Consider the following 16,938-nt stretch of genomic DNA (forward strand, 5'->3'; position numbering starts at 1 on the left):
GATGTTTTAGGTCATACGTATGCAGAAATAGAGAAAATTCTAAAGGGTTCACAAACTTTCAAGCACAACTGTAGGTGCATTGGTGATTCTAAATTGTCCCTACTGTGTGGGTGTGTGTGTGCCCTGTGGTGGGCTGGCGCTCTGCTTGGGGTTTGTTTCCTGCCTTTGTTGGCTGGGAATGGCTCCAGCAGACCCCCGTGACCCTGTAGTTAGGGGGTAGCGGGTTGGATAATGGATGGATGGATGGTAATCCACAGACACACATTAGGATATTCTCCTTTAGACTCCTGAAGATCAGTCTCCTTTAGAATGGCAGCACCCTGCAATGGTAAGAGTCAGAAAATCACTCAGACTAGTGCCGCTCTTGATGTATATGATGTATAACTAAGATTATCCCCAAGAAACCACACAAGTAAAAAAAAAAACCTTACACAAATGGTTCCCAGTTTTAGGGCACATTCACATTTGAGCGTTTGAAATTTCCAGTGTTTGTTTAATGTGTTCCAAAATGTCTAACGTTTTCAAATGCTGTTCAGGCTTTTTTGGCCATTTTTCAAGCATTTTCAAAGAAGCATTAGGGAGGGAAGATAAGATTGACATCATTTCCATTTTCTGAGATAACTGCTGTGTCTCCAAGATGTCTTCTATGACTTTAATGCCTTTAATCCTGGAGAACACAGTCCTGAAGTGCAGTTGTTGTTGGCATCATGAGTGAACATATCGGGTTCATCCTGTTATGCAGCAAAGGAAGTCGAGAGGACAATTTTGGGCTCTCTTTGAAAAACTTTGGTCATTTCGAAGTATGTAAGTAGTGATATGTGGAAAAAAATTGCATTATTTCACAAAAAATAAAAAAGCTGTCGGTGCCACATCGTGCAAACGTGTAAACTGGTCATCTAGTGACAGCTGGTGAGGAAGAGGGCATCAAGCACAGCAGTACACGACTCAAAAGAACTGAACACACATTGTATTCATATACAATTAATCCTGCATGGGCTGAGGCGTAAATTGAATCTGCCCAGTTTAGGGTCACTGGGAATCAGTGATTATCGCAGCAGCAGCACTGGGTGTAAGTAAAGAAGCAAATGTGGTGAATGGCATGCTGATCCTTTTCAGGGTTTGATCGCAGAGCCAAGCAAAAGAGAGTGTGCTGCCTGCAATCTGGTAACAGAAACATATTATTAAAGTATATGTTTAGCTTTAACTCAGTTATTTCCTAAATAAATTTTAAAATAGCGTGATTTGGTGGCATAGTTGACATCGTTCACCCGGGGACTCAGATTGGGGATTTACTTCATGAAAGACTAAAGATATTTTCTTAATTGAGAAGTACCTGTAAGACATATTAATATTCAGTGTTAAAACTCAGTTCAACACGCTCAATAATGCCAATCAATCCAGAAGTGCATGGACACATGCCAATCTTATTCTGCCTATTTGTTAAAACATCTGTACGAATCTTGAACCTGATTAACAGCAAGTGTATACCTATAACTTCTGTGGAATTCTTATCATTTGATTACTTTAATCTGTCCCTCAATAGTTTTAACAAGAAGGCCAATATGTATGTGTGCACAACGACATTGCCATGTTTTTTTTTTGTTTCAATGAACTACTTCGTCCAGGAAGAGGCAGTGACTTCCTGTAAAAACACTTCCAAAACGCTCTTTGGTTTTCTTTTACCATTGATTTCAGTGGAACAAGCAAGCACTTGGCCGAAAACACTCAAAAAGTGCTGCATGCAAGTCTTAGGTCTGAACAGTGTCATTGAGAACAATGGAACACAACTTTACAAGCAATTTAGGAGCATTCTGGTTTAGTGCTATAACTCTAGAAAACGCTTAGGTGTGAATGGGCCCTTAAAACTAAAAACGTTTGTGTGTCTATATAGAAATCGAAAGACAGTGTCTCTAAACTGTTATATCACAGATGCAAATAAACACAGATGTAGGTAAGAATAGACAATTCCGATGTATTATCAGTATATTTTGTCTGCTTACCATTCATTATACACAGAGTCTCTCTAAAGGCTGATCTGTTACTGATTTTAAAGCTGGCTTTCTTGTGTTCGTTGGATTTTCATTTTTACCTGAACAAAGAAAAAAAGACATAGCATAATTTTAAAGGAACATTGAGTGTAATAGAGCTAACATAAACACGTTAGAAAATGTACTTATGGTGTAATATTTAGGTGTGTTCAATGACTTTAGTTAACTGTTATGAAATTTAGAACATTTCACATATTTTATTTACTTCATCTAAGAGTAGGTTATTACATCTTTGTTTATTAAATATCTTTGCAACAATGACGCATATTCAAAAATAATAGTAATAATAGAATGCAAGTACTACATTAAATACTGCTTTTTAACAGTACAGGTAGTCTCCAGGTTACGGACCTCTGACCTACGACTTACGAACGGGGCAGCAGCTGCGATGCATGTGCCTCAGTAACAGCCGCTCGTCATCTTTGGCCTGGGGACGCTGCAAACAGTGGCTAGAGCGGGACGATTTCACTGCTTGGGCAGTGTAGTGTCCCTTGGGCGGCTCCTGGAAGCAAGCGGTGACCCTTGGTCCATAGTCACCGGGGCCACAGCTATCACTCGTGTGCAGGACAGAGGCTTGATGGGGCGGTTTGCTGCCCGCCCAGTACACTGCCGCAAATACCACTCCTGACTGGATGCAGGCTGGATGGAGCGGAGAGGGGCATTTCACTACCCGTCCACCACACACGGCTGCCCCGCTCATTCTCGGTGGACGGCTGGTGATGCTGCAAGCGGTGACCCGGCCATTGAGGGAGAACGGGGGGGCGGAGGGGTAGCATTGTAGTGTGCCTCGGATGGCTGCCTGTTGAATGGGGGCAATGGTGGCCGATTCACTACCCGCCTTTGGCCGCACCGTGTTCGTTCTCGGATAGCAGATGCTGCAGGCAGCATACTGTAACGGAAGTGACTGTGTGGTGGGCGCCCCATTCATTCTCAATAGCAAGCCTGCTTGTTCTGTTACGCACATAGCAGGAAGTTGCCTCTTGTCAGTACATCAGACGTGTTGATGACGGGTGCCTTCCTGCTGTGATAGCGTGTAGAGTGCTGTGCAGAAGAGATCCTCTTAACCTTTTGTCTTTACCCTTCAAGAATGTCTCTGAAACACAAATCTGATGCAAGTGTTGGTGATAAAGTAAAGAAAAGAAAAACCATCACCATTGAATAAAATTAGAAATAATAAAAAGGTCAGAGAGAGGTGAAACTCCATCATTCATTGGCAGAGCACTTGGTTACAGTCGGTCAACAGTAGCATTTATTAAAATAATGTACCTGTTCCGACTTACATACAAATTCAACTTAAGTACAAAACTACAGTCCATATCTCGTACATAACCCGGGGACTGCCTGTACTTTACAATGAAACACAAATAGGCTTGCAGTAGCTGAATAGCTTCCACAGACAGCACATTGCAATTCAAGTGATGTAACAATGGCATCAGTGGATGTGTGTTAGTGGTGGACGGTCTGTGACTAACTGTTGATTAGTTTTCTTCAACATTTTTGGAAGTAATTCCAATAGAGTAGTACCCAATAATTAACAAATGAAAAATAACTATCAATACAAAATGACCAATACAAGTATAAAATCATTATTAATATTACAATATGGAAGTATAAAAGTAAGTAAAAAAAGTTATACATCTAGATATTAAAATACATAAAATAAGTAACACATTAAAATAGCTTGCCTTAATGCTAGAAGTATTAAAATAAAACAAGCAAGTTGGAGTTGTATGTAGCTGAGCATAATTATGATATTATAGGAATAACAGAAACTTGGCTAAATAACAAGGAGTGACAGAACATAACAGAAAAGGAGGTGGGGTTGCCATTTATATAAAAGAGAATTTAAATGTAAGTCTTCTTCTGTTGGAGCATAAGCCACATCTTAGTGAGGATGTCTGGATTTGTATGGAAAGTACTAAGGAAAGATGTCTTATTTTAGGAGTGTGCTATAGACCCCCTTATGCAGACAGGAATTTACATGCACATCTTTTTAACAATATTAAAAAGTCAAGTATACAGGGGGATATTATAATCATTGGCGACTTTAACTGACCAAATATTAATTGGGCTAACCTTGCAAATAGCAGAGTACAAAAGCACGAGCTTATAGACGTAATCAGGGACTGGTTTTTAACACATAAAATATCCCATTGTATAAAAAGGGTGATCAGGCAGATCAAAGTAACTTAATGCCACTTAGGCAAGTAAGCTTAATGTGCATCACAGATAACTTATACAAGTGGATAGGACTGGCGAGCTCTGTTGGCTTGTAATATTTCTAATGTTCTAAATACACACAGAAAGAAGAAGCACAGACTTTGTGGTCTTTGTATTGACACCAGAGATGGCAATTAGCACATCCAAATGGTTGGACAGGAAGATAAAGAAAATGTGAGGTTGAACCAAAATAGTATTTCTCCAACCAATAACAGTTTGTAAATTATATAGCTATTCAAAAGCTTGAACTGATATGATACTAACGAAAACGCATTTTTCCTGCTGTGTATAAAATTTTATTTTACAGTTCTTTATAACTTTTTGGAAGGTTAATCTTTACAAGGTTTTTTCAAGTTTTGTATGGATGTGACATTGGGACTACAGTGGATGATTTATGAGGAAAGATTGAGAGAATTGAACCTTTTCATTTTAAGCAAAAGGAGATTAAAAGGTACATGAATGAAGTGTTTAAAAGTATGAAAGGAATGAGTACAGTGGATTGTTGAGTTCAAATGAGTTCAAGAACACGGGGAGACAGTTAGAAACTTGTTAGGGTTACATTTTACACAAACATTAGGAAGTTTTTCTTTGCACACAGAGAACCATAGACACATGGAATAAGATACCAAGTAGTGTGGTAGATAGTAGGACTTTATGAACCTTCAAAGCTAGACTTGATGTTATTTTTTAAGAATTAAGTGGTTGGGACTGGCAAATTTTGTTGGTCTGAATGGTCTGTTCTCTTCTACATTTTTCTAATGCTGGTTTTTTTTTCCCCAGTGTCAAGCTTGTGCTCAGCATTTTTGCAACAACAACCATTTTTTTTCTAAGCTAATAAGGCTAAGCCTTATTTTGTAATAACCTTTAATATGCAACTACAGTGGTGCCTTGGTTTGCGAGCGTAATTCATTCCGGAAATGTGCTTGTAATCCAAAGCACTCGTATATCAAAGCGAATTTCCCCATAACAAATAAGGGAAACTCAGATGATTCATTCTACAACCCAAAACTATTCATATAACAATGATTAATACAAAATATAATGTAAAAATACATCAAACAAATTAACTTGCACTGTACCTTTGAAAATAATCGTGGCTGGTGTGATGGAGACGACAGAGAGGAAAGGAGGTGTGTTGTGTAGGACGACTTTCACTCTAACTAACAGAATCACTGCTATCTGTTGGTTCACTGGAATCTTTTTCTTTTTTTGCAACAAGGAACTAATCACATGACAGATGCTTTTGCCTGACGAGTCACTACACTTGGACATAAAGTACTGTAAGGTTTCTAAACTCTTTTGGGACTTCTCCCCAATGGGATGACACATTGAAGAGTGTCCAGAAGCAACCGCAGGCTCCCAGCACTGCAGCAGTTCGCCACAAAAGTGAATCAGAAAAGAGTGCGGACATGCTATAAGCGCCTACCGTTGATGGGTGTTACAAGGAACATTATAAATGCGCAGGGCACAGTATTACTTAGCCACTAACCTGGCCATGACGCTGCCTGACTGTTGTGTTTGTATATAGGGGAGTGGCAGATCCCGCTACAATAAATAACCGTGCTGTTCCTGTTTCAAGCTGAATAAAACTGGTGTTGCTAAAGTACTGAGATTCAGCTTTGTGTTTTGGGATGCAAGACAGGGACTCACATGTTACAACACACACACACAGTCACAATGCTATAGTAAACAGTATACCCTCGTACAGGTGTTGACTGTACAAGTGAGGCACACCGACTGAAACCGAGCATGGGAGATGATTACCCAGAATCCCACAGAGGGAGAAAAATTTGTGATCACGTGATGCTCGGCAGACAAAATGTATACGTACTACTCGTATTGCAAGACCTCGTTTGTTTAGCAAGTTAAAATTTATTAAAATTTTAGCTCGTTTTGCAAAACACTCGCAGACCAAGTTACTTGCAATCCAAGGTTTTACTGTAATAGCATAGTTAGTGCAGGATAGACATGCATCTAATTTTAATTAACGTGCTTTCCTCCTGATTTTGGATTTCATTCTGAGTAAAAATAAGAATTCTGTTTGTCAGTTTACCAAAATATTTAAACATGTTTGTATTTATATTTATATGTTAAGAAGAACTGCAGACTCGGGGAAGGGAAAACTGCAGGCACTGGAGTCTGCCTCCCTTTGATATAGTTACTTTCAAGGCACTTTACACAAACTTTAATTCAAAAGCATATACCTACAACATTCTAAAACCAGAATAATTTAAATTGGGGTTGTGGTGTTGGTGGGGTAAACGGTATCCTGGCAATGTTGGCAAATGAAAGAAATCAGCCCTGAGCAGTGCGCCATTCCATCACAGGGCCCACTCAAACACACCCATTCCCAGACTGGGGCCAACTGTGAGAGGTCAATTAATCAAACTAGCAAGTCTTTGAGGATATGGGAGGTAAACACTGAAGACACATCAAAAATGTCCAAACTCCCCACATACTTAATAACTGTGCGTGCAATTCAAACCCAGGAGGCTGGACCCTTGAAGCGGCAGCATTCACTACTGCCCTGCTACGCCACCCACAAAGATAAATTGATCTCTTTAATTTTATTTTTGGAATCGCTGGGAGATCTGCCCACTTGCAGTATATGACTGGCTTGAAATAACCTTGAGAGCTAGCTGTAGGAATGAAATCTGTGGCATGGTGGTCTACATTCCATTGCCTTAGCATCTAAGCCACAATGCTAGCATTCATCTTTAAAAAATTCACATGTTTAATTATCACCATATTATTGGCAATACAAATACATTGTTCTTTTTCTCTAACAGGTTAGTGATGATAAATAGCAAAAATGTAAAACAAAGAAAACGTGTTCAATTGTCCATCCTATCTGGAGGAGCTCGGAGGCACATTTGAGTTTTTTCTTACAGAATTACTTACTTGTGTTTTCATCACTTTGTTCAAGTAGAGCTCCACATCCTTTGCTGTCTCAGTTCTGAGGTCATTAACGGCTAGAATGCGATCCCCTCTACAGAACAGGTGCCGGACGTGAGGGGCTCCTCTCCACTGAGTGATGCTAAAGAGGGAAGAGAGCAGTGAGGCCAGAAGTGTAGGCTGTGCATGTTATGCTCTCAAAGCACCAACCCACCATTATCATACTAGTAAAGACTTACTTTCTTTTTATCTCTCTTGTAAAATGCACTAAACAGACACCTGACCCAATACAGACTCACACCGGAGGCACAAATAAAAACCAAAGAAAGTTTTATTTGTCTTCACCTGTGCGGCACGTCTTCCCCGTGACCCCCACAGGCACAACACAGTCCCAAAACACCAAAAATGCCACCTTTCTTCCACCACCACTTCTCCGTCAAGCTTCATCCTCCTCCTCCCAACTCTGGCCATTGACTGGTGGTTGCTGGCCCCTTTTGTAGTCCACCCGGAAGTGCTCCAGGTGGTTGACCGCAGAGTTCCGGCTGCACTTCTGGGTGTGGCGAATATACTGCCCATACGGGCTCAGGAGTACCAGCTGCAGCACCACCTGGCGGCACCTGCAGGACCCAACAGGGCTACACCCAACTCCAATTCCCATGGAGCCCTGCGGGAAACCGAGGCACCGCTCCAACCCAGGGGGGCAGCCATCTAGCATCCTGGGGGAGGTATTACACAGTCCATGGCTGCTCCCCCTGAACATATAGCAAGGGGGTGTCCTGGCCCGGCATGGATCCCAGCCGTCTGCCACACTCTACATAACATTTGTGTTATACTGTATAGCTAAACCTAATTCATTCAGTTAAAATGTGAAGTTAACATTAATGGAGACTGGTGGTACATAAAGGTGCAAACTGCATTTGGAATCTTTTGTTTCATTCTAGGCATGCTTTTTTTAATTTTCTGAATATTGTTTTTCAATTTTTGTTTATCTTTGTGATATCACATCTCCACTTTTTTTTATCACATCTCCATTTTTCACATGATCACTATTGTACTGTTGGTGCTACCACCTTATTGTTAGCAATGACCCCATTTCTTGTCACCTGCATTGCTCTACCCCTATAAAAGATAGTGGTGAAGTGGGAATGACATCCAAGTTTTGGATTCATTCAAAACAAAAACAAATATGAATGTTAGCATACAGATCAGTCGGGGAAAAGGTAATAAGACAGGTTTGGTCGTTTTGTGGTTAGAATATAGGCTTTCTGATTTACTTTTTTGCTCTTTGAACTTGGTGCCTGGATTTTCATTTTGTGAAGTGGCAGCTGTCATTTTCTGCCCATTTACTCAAATGTTTGCCTTAAGGTACATTGTTTTCTTTTTTGTTCCATAAAACAAATGAACACTTGACTGCTGATAAACTAAATTGACCCAACGTTCTCTTCTCATTTGTTGAAAATCTGGAGTCAAAATGGGAGACAGCTTGTGGCGGAAATGCTTCCTTGTGGTACCAAGGCAATCTCTTGTCACAGAGCTCTCATGTCAAGCCCAAATCATTACAGGGTCATTATAAGATTCATTATTGTCAGGTGTACAGTGAAATTTTTACTTGTATGTGCTAAGCAACCTCCAACACGTCCCCACTCTCTGACACCATAATAATGACTATAACAAACCTTACTTTGAATCCTCTGTCTTTTTTACCTGAAAAATCTCAGAACCCATATTATATAATATACTATATTACTATATATATACAGTGGTGTGAAAAACTATTTGCCCCCTTCCTGATTTCTTATTCTTCTGCATGTTTGTCACACAAAATGTTTCTGATCATCAAACACATTTAACCATTAGTCAAATATAACACAAGTAAACACAAAATGCAGTTTTTAAATGATGGTTTTATTATTTAGGGAGAAAAAAAAATCCAAACCTACATGGCCCTGTGTGAAAAAGTAATTGGCCCCTGAACCTAATAACTGGTTGGGCCACCCTTAGCAGCAATAACTGCAATCAAGCGTTTGCGATAACTTGCAATGAGTCTTTTACAGCGCTCTGGAGGAATTTTGGCCCACTCATCTTTGCAGAATTGTTGTAATTCAGCTTTATTTGAGGGTTTTCTAGCATGAACCGCCTTTTAAGGTCATGCCATAGCATCTCAATTGGATTCAGGTCAGGACTTTGACTAGGCCACTCCAAAGTCTTCATTTTGTTTTTCTTCAGCCATTCAGAGGTGGATTTGCTGGTGTGTTTTGGGTCATTGTCCTGTTGCAGCACCCAAGATCGCTTCAGCTTGAGTTGACGAACAGATGGCCGGACATTCTCCTTCAGGATTTTTTGGTAGAATTCATGGTTCCATCTATCACAGCAAGCCTTCCAGGTCCTGAAGCAGCAAAACAACCCCAGACCATCACACTACCACCACCATATTTTACTGTTGGTATGATGTTCTTTTTCTGAAATGCTGCGTTCCTTTTACGCCAGATGTAACGGACATTTGCCTTCCAAAAAGTTCAACTTTTGTCTCATCAGTCCACAAGGTATTTTCCCAAAAGTCTTGGCAATCATTGAGATGTTTCTTAGAAAAATTGAGACGAGCCCTAATGTTCTTTTTGCTTAACAGTGGTTTGCGTCTTGGAAATCTGCCATGCAGGCCGTTTTTGCCCAGTCTCTTTCTTATGGTGGAGTCGTGAACACTGACTTTAATTGAGGCAAGTGAAGCCTGCAGTTCTTTAGACGTTGTCCTGGGGTCTTTTGTGACCTCTCGGATGAGTCGTCTGTGCGCTCTTGGGGTAATTTTGGTCGGCCGGCCACTCCTGGGAAGGTTCACCACTGTTCCATGTTTTTGCCATTTGTGGATAATGGCTCTCACTGTGGTTCGCTGGAGTCCCAAAGCTTTAGAAATGGCTTTATAACCTTTACCAGCCTGATAGATCTCAATTACTTCTGTTCTCATTTGTTCCTGAATTTCTTTGGATCTTGGCATGATGTCTAGCTTTTGAGGTGCTTTTGGTCTACTTCTCTGTGTCAGGCAGCTCCTATTTAAGTGATTTCTTGATTGAAACAGGTGTGGCAGTAATCAGGCCTGGGGTGGCTATGGAAATTGAACTCAGGTGTGATACACCACAGTTAGGTTATTTTTAACAAGGGGGCAATTACTTTTTCACACAGGGCCATGTAGGTTTAGATTTTTTTTTCTCCCTAAATAATAAAAACCATCATTTAAAAACTGCATTTGACTAATGGTTAAAAGTGTTTGATGATCAGAAACATTTTGTGTGACAAACATGCAAAAGAATAAGAAATCAGGAAGGGGGCAAATAGTTTTTCGCACCACTGTATATATATATATATATATATATATATATATATATATATATATATATAATAAAAACAAAGAAAGATACTGATAACTGAAATGAAAACTTTCAGCAGTAATTAGGGAAAAATACTTAGTATGTGATGTTACATTATGGCATTATAAAGATTGTGGATTGGTTATAGCTTAGAATACTAAATCTGCACATGCAGAATATGCCACTGCTATGAAAAGCAATACTAAGACTACCTTACTACAGCTGGCATTCTGATAGTGGATGGATAAAATAAAAGCTGGAGGAAAAATCCAACACAGACCAGTAAAGTTTTACTCTTGAAAATAAACGGCTAATAGATGAGGCCGGAAAGAACACATCCTGGAGGCAAAAAAACAAATAAGGTCGACCTCTCTAGGGATGTGTTGCTCAACCCAGATGTTAGTCTAAAATATGAGGAAACCAGAAAATAAGCACAATGTGTCCCAAGAAGCCCAGATGAAAAACAAAGAATGTTCTGCTGCAGGGTGTAAGAATGGAAGGCCACAAGAGCTAGCTGGTACAGGGATCGGAAGATGAATTGGAAAGAGCTATAGAATCAATAACCAAAACACATAAACCCAAACATAATTCAGAAATCAAAGTCAAATAGAAAAAAAATGAAAGTCAAAATCATAACCGAAAAAATAAGTTTGCACTTATCAAATGTCTTTGTTAAATTATAGATGATGCCATACTGTGTGACGTCTACAACACACCAGTGTGACAGATTGGGGCGCGTCGTCCCCCTGAACCCTCAAATCAGACACCAGACATTAGATAAAAGTCCAAATTATGAATTTATTTGAACAATACAGTGCCTAAAGCACCCTCGTCTCCACAATACTCATATAAATCACCAATACTAAACAATACACAATCCTCCACTCTCCCAGACGCGTTGCCACCCTTCCACCCAGCTCAGCTCGCCCATCTGGGATTTCTCAAAGTCCTTTATAGTCCTTGACCCGGAAGTGCTTCTGAACCCTCAGTCCCTGTGACTCCCCAGCACCTCCGGGTCAGATCAAAAGCTCTTCTTTTTCATCCCAGAAGTACGTCATTTCCTCTGTCCCTGTGACCAGGACGTACTTCCGGGTTATAGGGCACATAAAAGTCTCTGAGCCTCTCTGCAGCATTCCCTTGTGGCCCCCATGGTATCCAGCAGGGCTGTGAAGGAAAACTCCAATATCTATGATGCCGTGCTGGAATTCGAGGCACCTCCATGCTGCCGGAAGGGCTCCATCTAGCGGCGTGGGGGTATTGGCCGGGATGAACAGCTGGCCATATCTCACACCAGCTGATAATGGATCACAGCATTGTAGCAATGAGGCCACAAAATTGTGTAGACCACAAAAAACAAAATGGTGTCTTAAATTATAAATATACTGAGCAAATGATAATAACAAAGGATTGTGTTAAACAAGATTCTTAGAATTTAATTAAAAGTAAAATAAAATGTATTTAGAACAAAAACAAAATTCACATACAATGTTGACATATTGTAATAAATAAGGTCTGTCGGTTAGGGAATTAAACAGCACACTCAAGCCACACAAGCCCAACAGGTGAGAACACCTATAGAAAAAAACGCAATTAAAACTGCAGCAGACACATGCAGCCTCACAGGACAACCTTCATTTTGAAACCAGGACTATCCCTGGAGTTACTGAGCTTGACTGCAGAATACACTGGTTTTCGCCAATGAAACCCTAACCCTAAGCTTAACCCAGAAATAAAATCAACTAACCTTAAAAAACACACCCTAAGCTTAAAAAAATATCTACCTAAAGCTAAAATTAAATTAACCTACTGTAACAATAGTATACTTACTAAAAAAAAAAAAACACAAACTCTGTGACTCCCAGACACTTTAAATTATAGGCCCACAGACAAACCCAAACTGGACGAACAGGAAGAGACAACAACGGGAGATGGTAATCGGCCTAAACATAATACTTATAGGCTTGAAAAAAAAACAAAATATAGAGATGGCCCATACATTCTTAGATCACCCAAGAGACCCAAAATACAACAGCTACTACTAGGCAATGTAAAGGGGGCTCAGTATCACCCAGACCTAAACATGACATTCACAATATTGAGACAATTTTGTCAAAACACAGGAGGTACCATGCAATTCTGTATGTTGCAGATAGATTGCATGACCATGTAACAGTAAATAGTAGAAAAATGGCCCTGAAAATTATTGTTACTAATTGTTAGCCTTACAAAGAAGAGGCGAACAAGTTTAAAGGGGATGACCAGGAGACCAGCAGAAAGTCCCAAGCAGAAAGTCAAAACCAAAGATCAGTCCATTTGAACATCAATAACTAAATATATATCTAACAATCATAGTATGAGCGATGAACGCAAGTCACAAGCTGTGAAATCTTAACAGCAAAGCTAACACATGCACAAAGATAGATTTTTCTTTGATAATCCACAAACTTGGATAGTGAAGCTTAACACTTGCTGATTCTTATAATTTCATAATGATGATGTCAACCACATAACCTCTGGGATGTCATACCATAATAACCATCCATCCATCTATTTTCTTAATCATCATCACGTTGTGACAAGGGCCAAAAAAGGAGGCTTTCAGGGAAAACAAAATGGTGACAAAAGCAGCACAAAATATTTTCTAAGTGCAGGTTAGGTGCATTGGCGAATCTAAATTTTCCCTAGTGTGTGCTTGGTGTGTGTGGATGTGTGTGTGTGAGCCTTGCGGTGGGCTGGCGCCCTGCCCAAGGTTTGTTTCCTGCCTGTGCCCTGTGTTAGCTGGGATTGGCTCCAGCAGACCCCTGTGACCCTGTAGTTAGGATATAGCGGGTTGGATAATGGATGGATGGATAATAAAATGAACTGCAAAAATCTAATTCAGCATCTTAAAACCCCATAATGGGGCATTAACCATTAATAGAAGGCTTAAGCAAGGATACAAAAATGCAGAATTATAACACTGTTAAACAATGTAGACCAAACTGGATTATTTCCATAACCTAAATGTGTGGGAAATGAAGGTCCCTACCAACAAATCTGCACAGTTCCCAGCAGTGGCAGCACTAGGTATGGTGTCATCCAGTGCAGTGGCTAAGGCTGGGCTTCAGGAACAGAGCTGCTTAACAGAGAGCTGATCAAAGTCTAAACAATGCAGTGTGCAAACACTCTGCCATTTAATGCAGTGAGACAATTTCCACTATTAATGGTGCACAGACTCTCAGTTATTTTGTTGAGAGTTCCACTGTAGTGAATGCGTTTATTCATTTCATTGTTAGATGGGGCTGGGGTGGTCTCATTTTAGTGATCTGAGCCACAAACATTGCACCCAACGTTTACAGATGGTCATTTAAGTGTCATCCCTCTGACTGTATCACCACGTGTGATCCACACCCCACTTGTAACCCCCTAGGGATTCCATTGGCTCACTCTAAAGAGGACTGTTTCATTTATGTTAGGTAGAATGCCCAGAGGGGACTGGACGGTCTCATGGTCTGGAATCCCTAAAGATTTTATTTTTTCTCCAGCTGTCTGGAGTTTTTTTGTTTTTTCTGCCCCCCCTGGCCATTGAACCTTACTCTTATTCGATGTTAATGTTGATTTATTTTGTTTTATAATTGTGTCTTTCATTTTTCTATTCTTTAATATGTAAAGCACTTTGAGCTACTGTTTGTATGAAAATGTGCTATATAAATAAATGTTGTTGTTGTTGTCGTTGTTGTTCACCTGCATCTGGTTCACTGTCCAAAATCTTCTTTGAAAAGAACAGCAGGCAGATGATCTTGGGTCTCAGAAAGAGGACAGGAGTCTTCCTTATAGAAACTGTCCTTTGTAAAACCCAGACAGCGTACAAAATCATTAACTGAATAATGCTTCAAGCTCTTCAGGGGTCTTCTGTTTATGTCTGTGAAACACCTGACTGATATGGCAGAGGCTGACCAAGTGATAATGACTAATATTTGGCTTGAAGTCACCAAATGATCTAGCGTGTATGTGATCTTGTGGGAAGGGTGCAAGAGAAAGTAGAAGAATATTTGGGCTGAATTTTGTGCTGAGAAAAAAGGACCATCCACTGAGGGGGACAGAGACACGGAATTAGGTCTGGCTATCAACAAGCCCTCTTTTCCAATAAGAACCCATTTACTCGCTAAAATGTAACATGAAGGATTAGCCAGATGCAAATTACACTACTTTGTTACCATCTTGAACTTTAATGGCTCACAAGCATTAACTGAGTGCTCTTCATATACAGTCTCTGTCTAAAAGCTACCATCCAAATACATGTTGAAAATGAATGTGCTTTACGGCCAAGCATTTTAGCCTGAAATTCATTTGAAAGTGTTTTGCAAATTTATGCTAAGTGGAAAAACTAAACATAAACTGCCAGCAGCTAAATTTAAAATCGCATTCTGTTTCTTTGTCAGAATGAATCACTTACCAGCATCTTCCATCTATGTCACTGATTTTCATACAGTTTTTCAGGTCTTCTAGATTCACTTGCACATCCTTTTCCTCAATCTTCACAAGATTTCTAAAAAAGTAAGCCCAAAAACAGGCATACATTCTTCATATGTTTCTTGACACATATCAGTTTATAGAGAAAAAAGAAGTTTTGTTTTTCCATATCCTGAAAGACAGATTTTCAGCTGTATTCATCCAAACAACCATCCATTTTCAAACCAAATTCATCTTGTTCAGGGATTGAAGAGATTCCTGTTTAGTCTGCAGGGTTTTCATTTTAACCATATTATTACTGAATAAACTGAGGGAAAGATGGAACTTTAAAGAAAACCAATTTACATCAACCTTACACTAGTGTTTGAGAATTTAATTGAGCAAGTAGATTGCTTCATGAATTACTTATTGTTTGATTTTCTTATTTAGTAATTGATTGATGAACAACCTTCCTAATGAATTGAATACTTGACTGTTTATTGAATCTTTACTAAACTTAAACAAGAGAATGACACCCATACAAATCATTATAAGTTAAAAGTTAATAATTAACATAAGTATTAAAACAACCAGCACACATCTTCCACTCTTGGCACCAAACAGCCCAGAGAAAGAGGTCAGTAGAGGATCAAAAGTAAGTGATGGCCATGTAAACTGGAGAGAAGAGCACAAGAGACACAGCAAGTTTGATAACAGACAGAGCAAAAGAGACAAATTATAAATTATGACTGAAAAAGTGACGCTGACCACCGGCCAATCAGCTACTAAACAAGCAAACAACGGACTACTACTTGAAGTAGTAGTAGTAGTAGTAGTAGTAGTTGTATTGAAGCATCTTGATTTGCATGACTGAAAGTTCAAGCAGGACTACATTAAAGACAGAGGATTTCTAGAAATTTACAGAGAAAGAGCATCAGGAGATTTTCAGTGAGGGACTGGGACTACTTTAGCAGAGGTCGTATCCAGACAAAGTAGTTTGAGAGTAAGTGCAGAAATATCCAGGATAAGGAATGTATGAGACAAAAAGTAATATTAACAGAGGGAATTGGAGGCAGGCTGTCAGTGATGGATGACCGAAATACATAAACTAGGGAACAATCCCAAAACATATGAAGAATTGTGCCAGGGATCAGCAGCCAAATGCATGCAATTAAGTCAGAGTGTGGTAAGATATAAAGTATAAATTTCAATTAAACATGCTGAATATTCACTACTTGATAAATTGATTATTTGATTGATTGATTGATTAGTAGACTGTTTTGTGTTTACTTGATTAATCAATTTACTGTTAAGTGGCTTGTACTATTGACTCTGTGATCAGTACATCATCTATTCATTTAATAATTATTTATCTTAATAAATAAGTAGCTGACTGCCTGACAATTAACATACTGTCTTAGAGAAGGGAGACAATACTGTAATGAGATGGATCAAAAGAATGAGATATAGTCAAAAAAATATGCAAAGTTCATAGCCAAAAGGTCAGATTACACTTTTACCAAATCCAATAATCTTAGTCAAAAACTGCAGCAAGATAGAGAACAGAGAGAACAGAAACACAAATTGCACAAAAGCCTTTAAGGGGATTTATCTGCAAAATTGACACTAGTGACATTTTGAGCCATTGTGTTACTGACGTCAGACACTGTGACTCCAACGGCCATGAGTCATGAAATGCTAGTGCCTATCTATATACAAAACAAAATAGTGATGGAAATGACACAACATATTTTCAACTACATTAAGATACATTTTTCTCACAAAAAATAATTCACATTTTTGGAATCCTCATATTTAAAAAATTGTTAAACTGAATGAAATAAGGGATAAGCACTCGGCTAGAAATACAATGAGTACAATGCTACCTCCAACAGGAAGAAGGAGAGCTGATGTTCTGGATCGCACAAACAAAAGAAAGATGCCTGCCAATGTCCACTCATAGCATTCTGGGAATCATTGCAAGG

General features: G+C 39.4%; 1 protein-coding gene across 3 annotated transcripts in view; it reads right to left on the reverse strand.

Annotated features, from left to right (window-relative positions):
• Positions 1–224: 224 nt before the first annotated feature.
• The window catches only part of plekhs1.2 (pleckstrin homology domain containing S1, tandem duplicate 2), a 69,782-nt gene continuing 53,068 nt past the window's right edge, over positions 225–16,938 (reverse strand). For all 3 annotated transcript variants that reach the window (XM_039742367.1, XM_039742357.1, XM_039742370.1), the window contains 4 exons: positions 14,958–15,050; positions 7,170–7,305; positions 2,001–2,089; positions 225–320 (listed from right to left, as the gene is read on the reverse strand). In XM_039742367.1, the coding sequence (XP_039598301.1) occupies positions 2,048–2,089; positions 7,170–7,305; positions 14,958–15,050 (271 nt within the window). In that variant the 3' untranslated portion in view covers positions 225–320; positions 2,001–2,047. The remainder of the gene's footprint in view (positions 321–2,000; positions 2,090–7,169; positions 7,306–14,957; positions 15,051–16,938) is intronic.

This window comes from Polypterus senegalus, chromosome 1, assembly GCF_016835505.1.
Source record: "Polypterus senegalus isolate Bchr_013 chromosome 1, ASM1683550v1, whole genome shotgun sequence".
Classification (NCBI taxonomy): Eukaryota; Metazoa; Chordata; class Cladistia; order Polypteriformes; family Polypteridae; genus Polypterus; species Polypterus senegalus.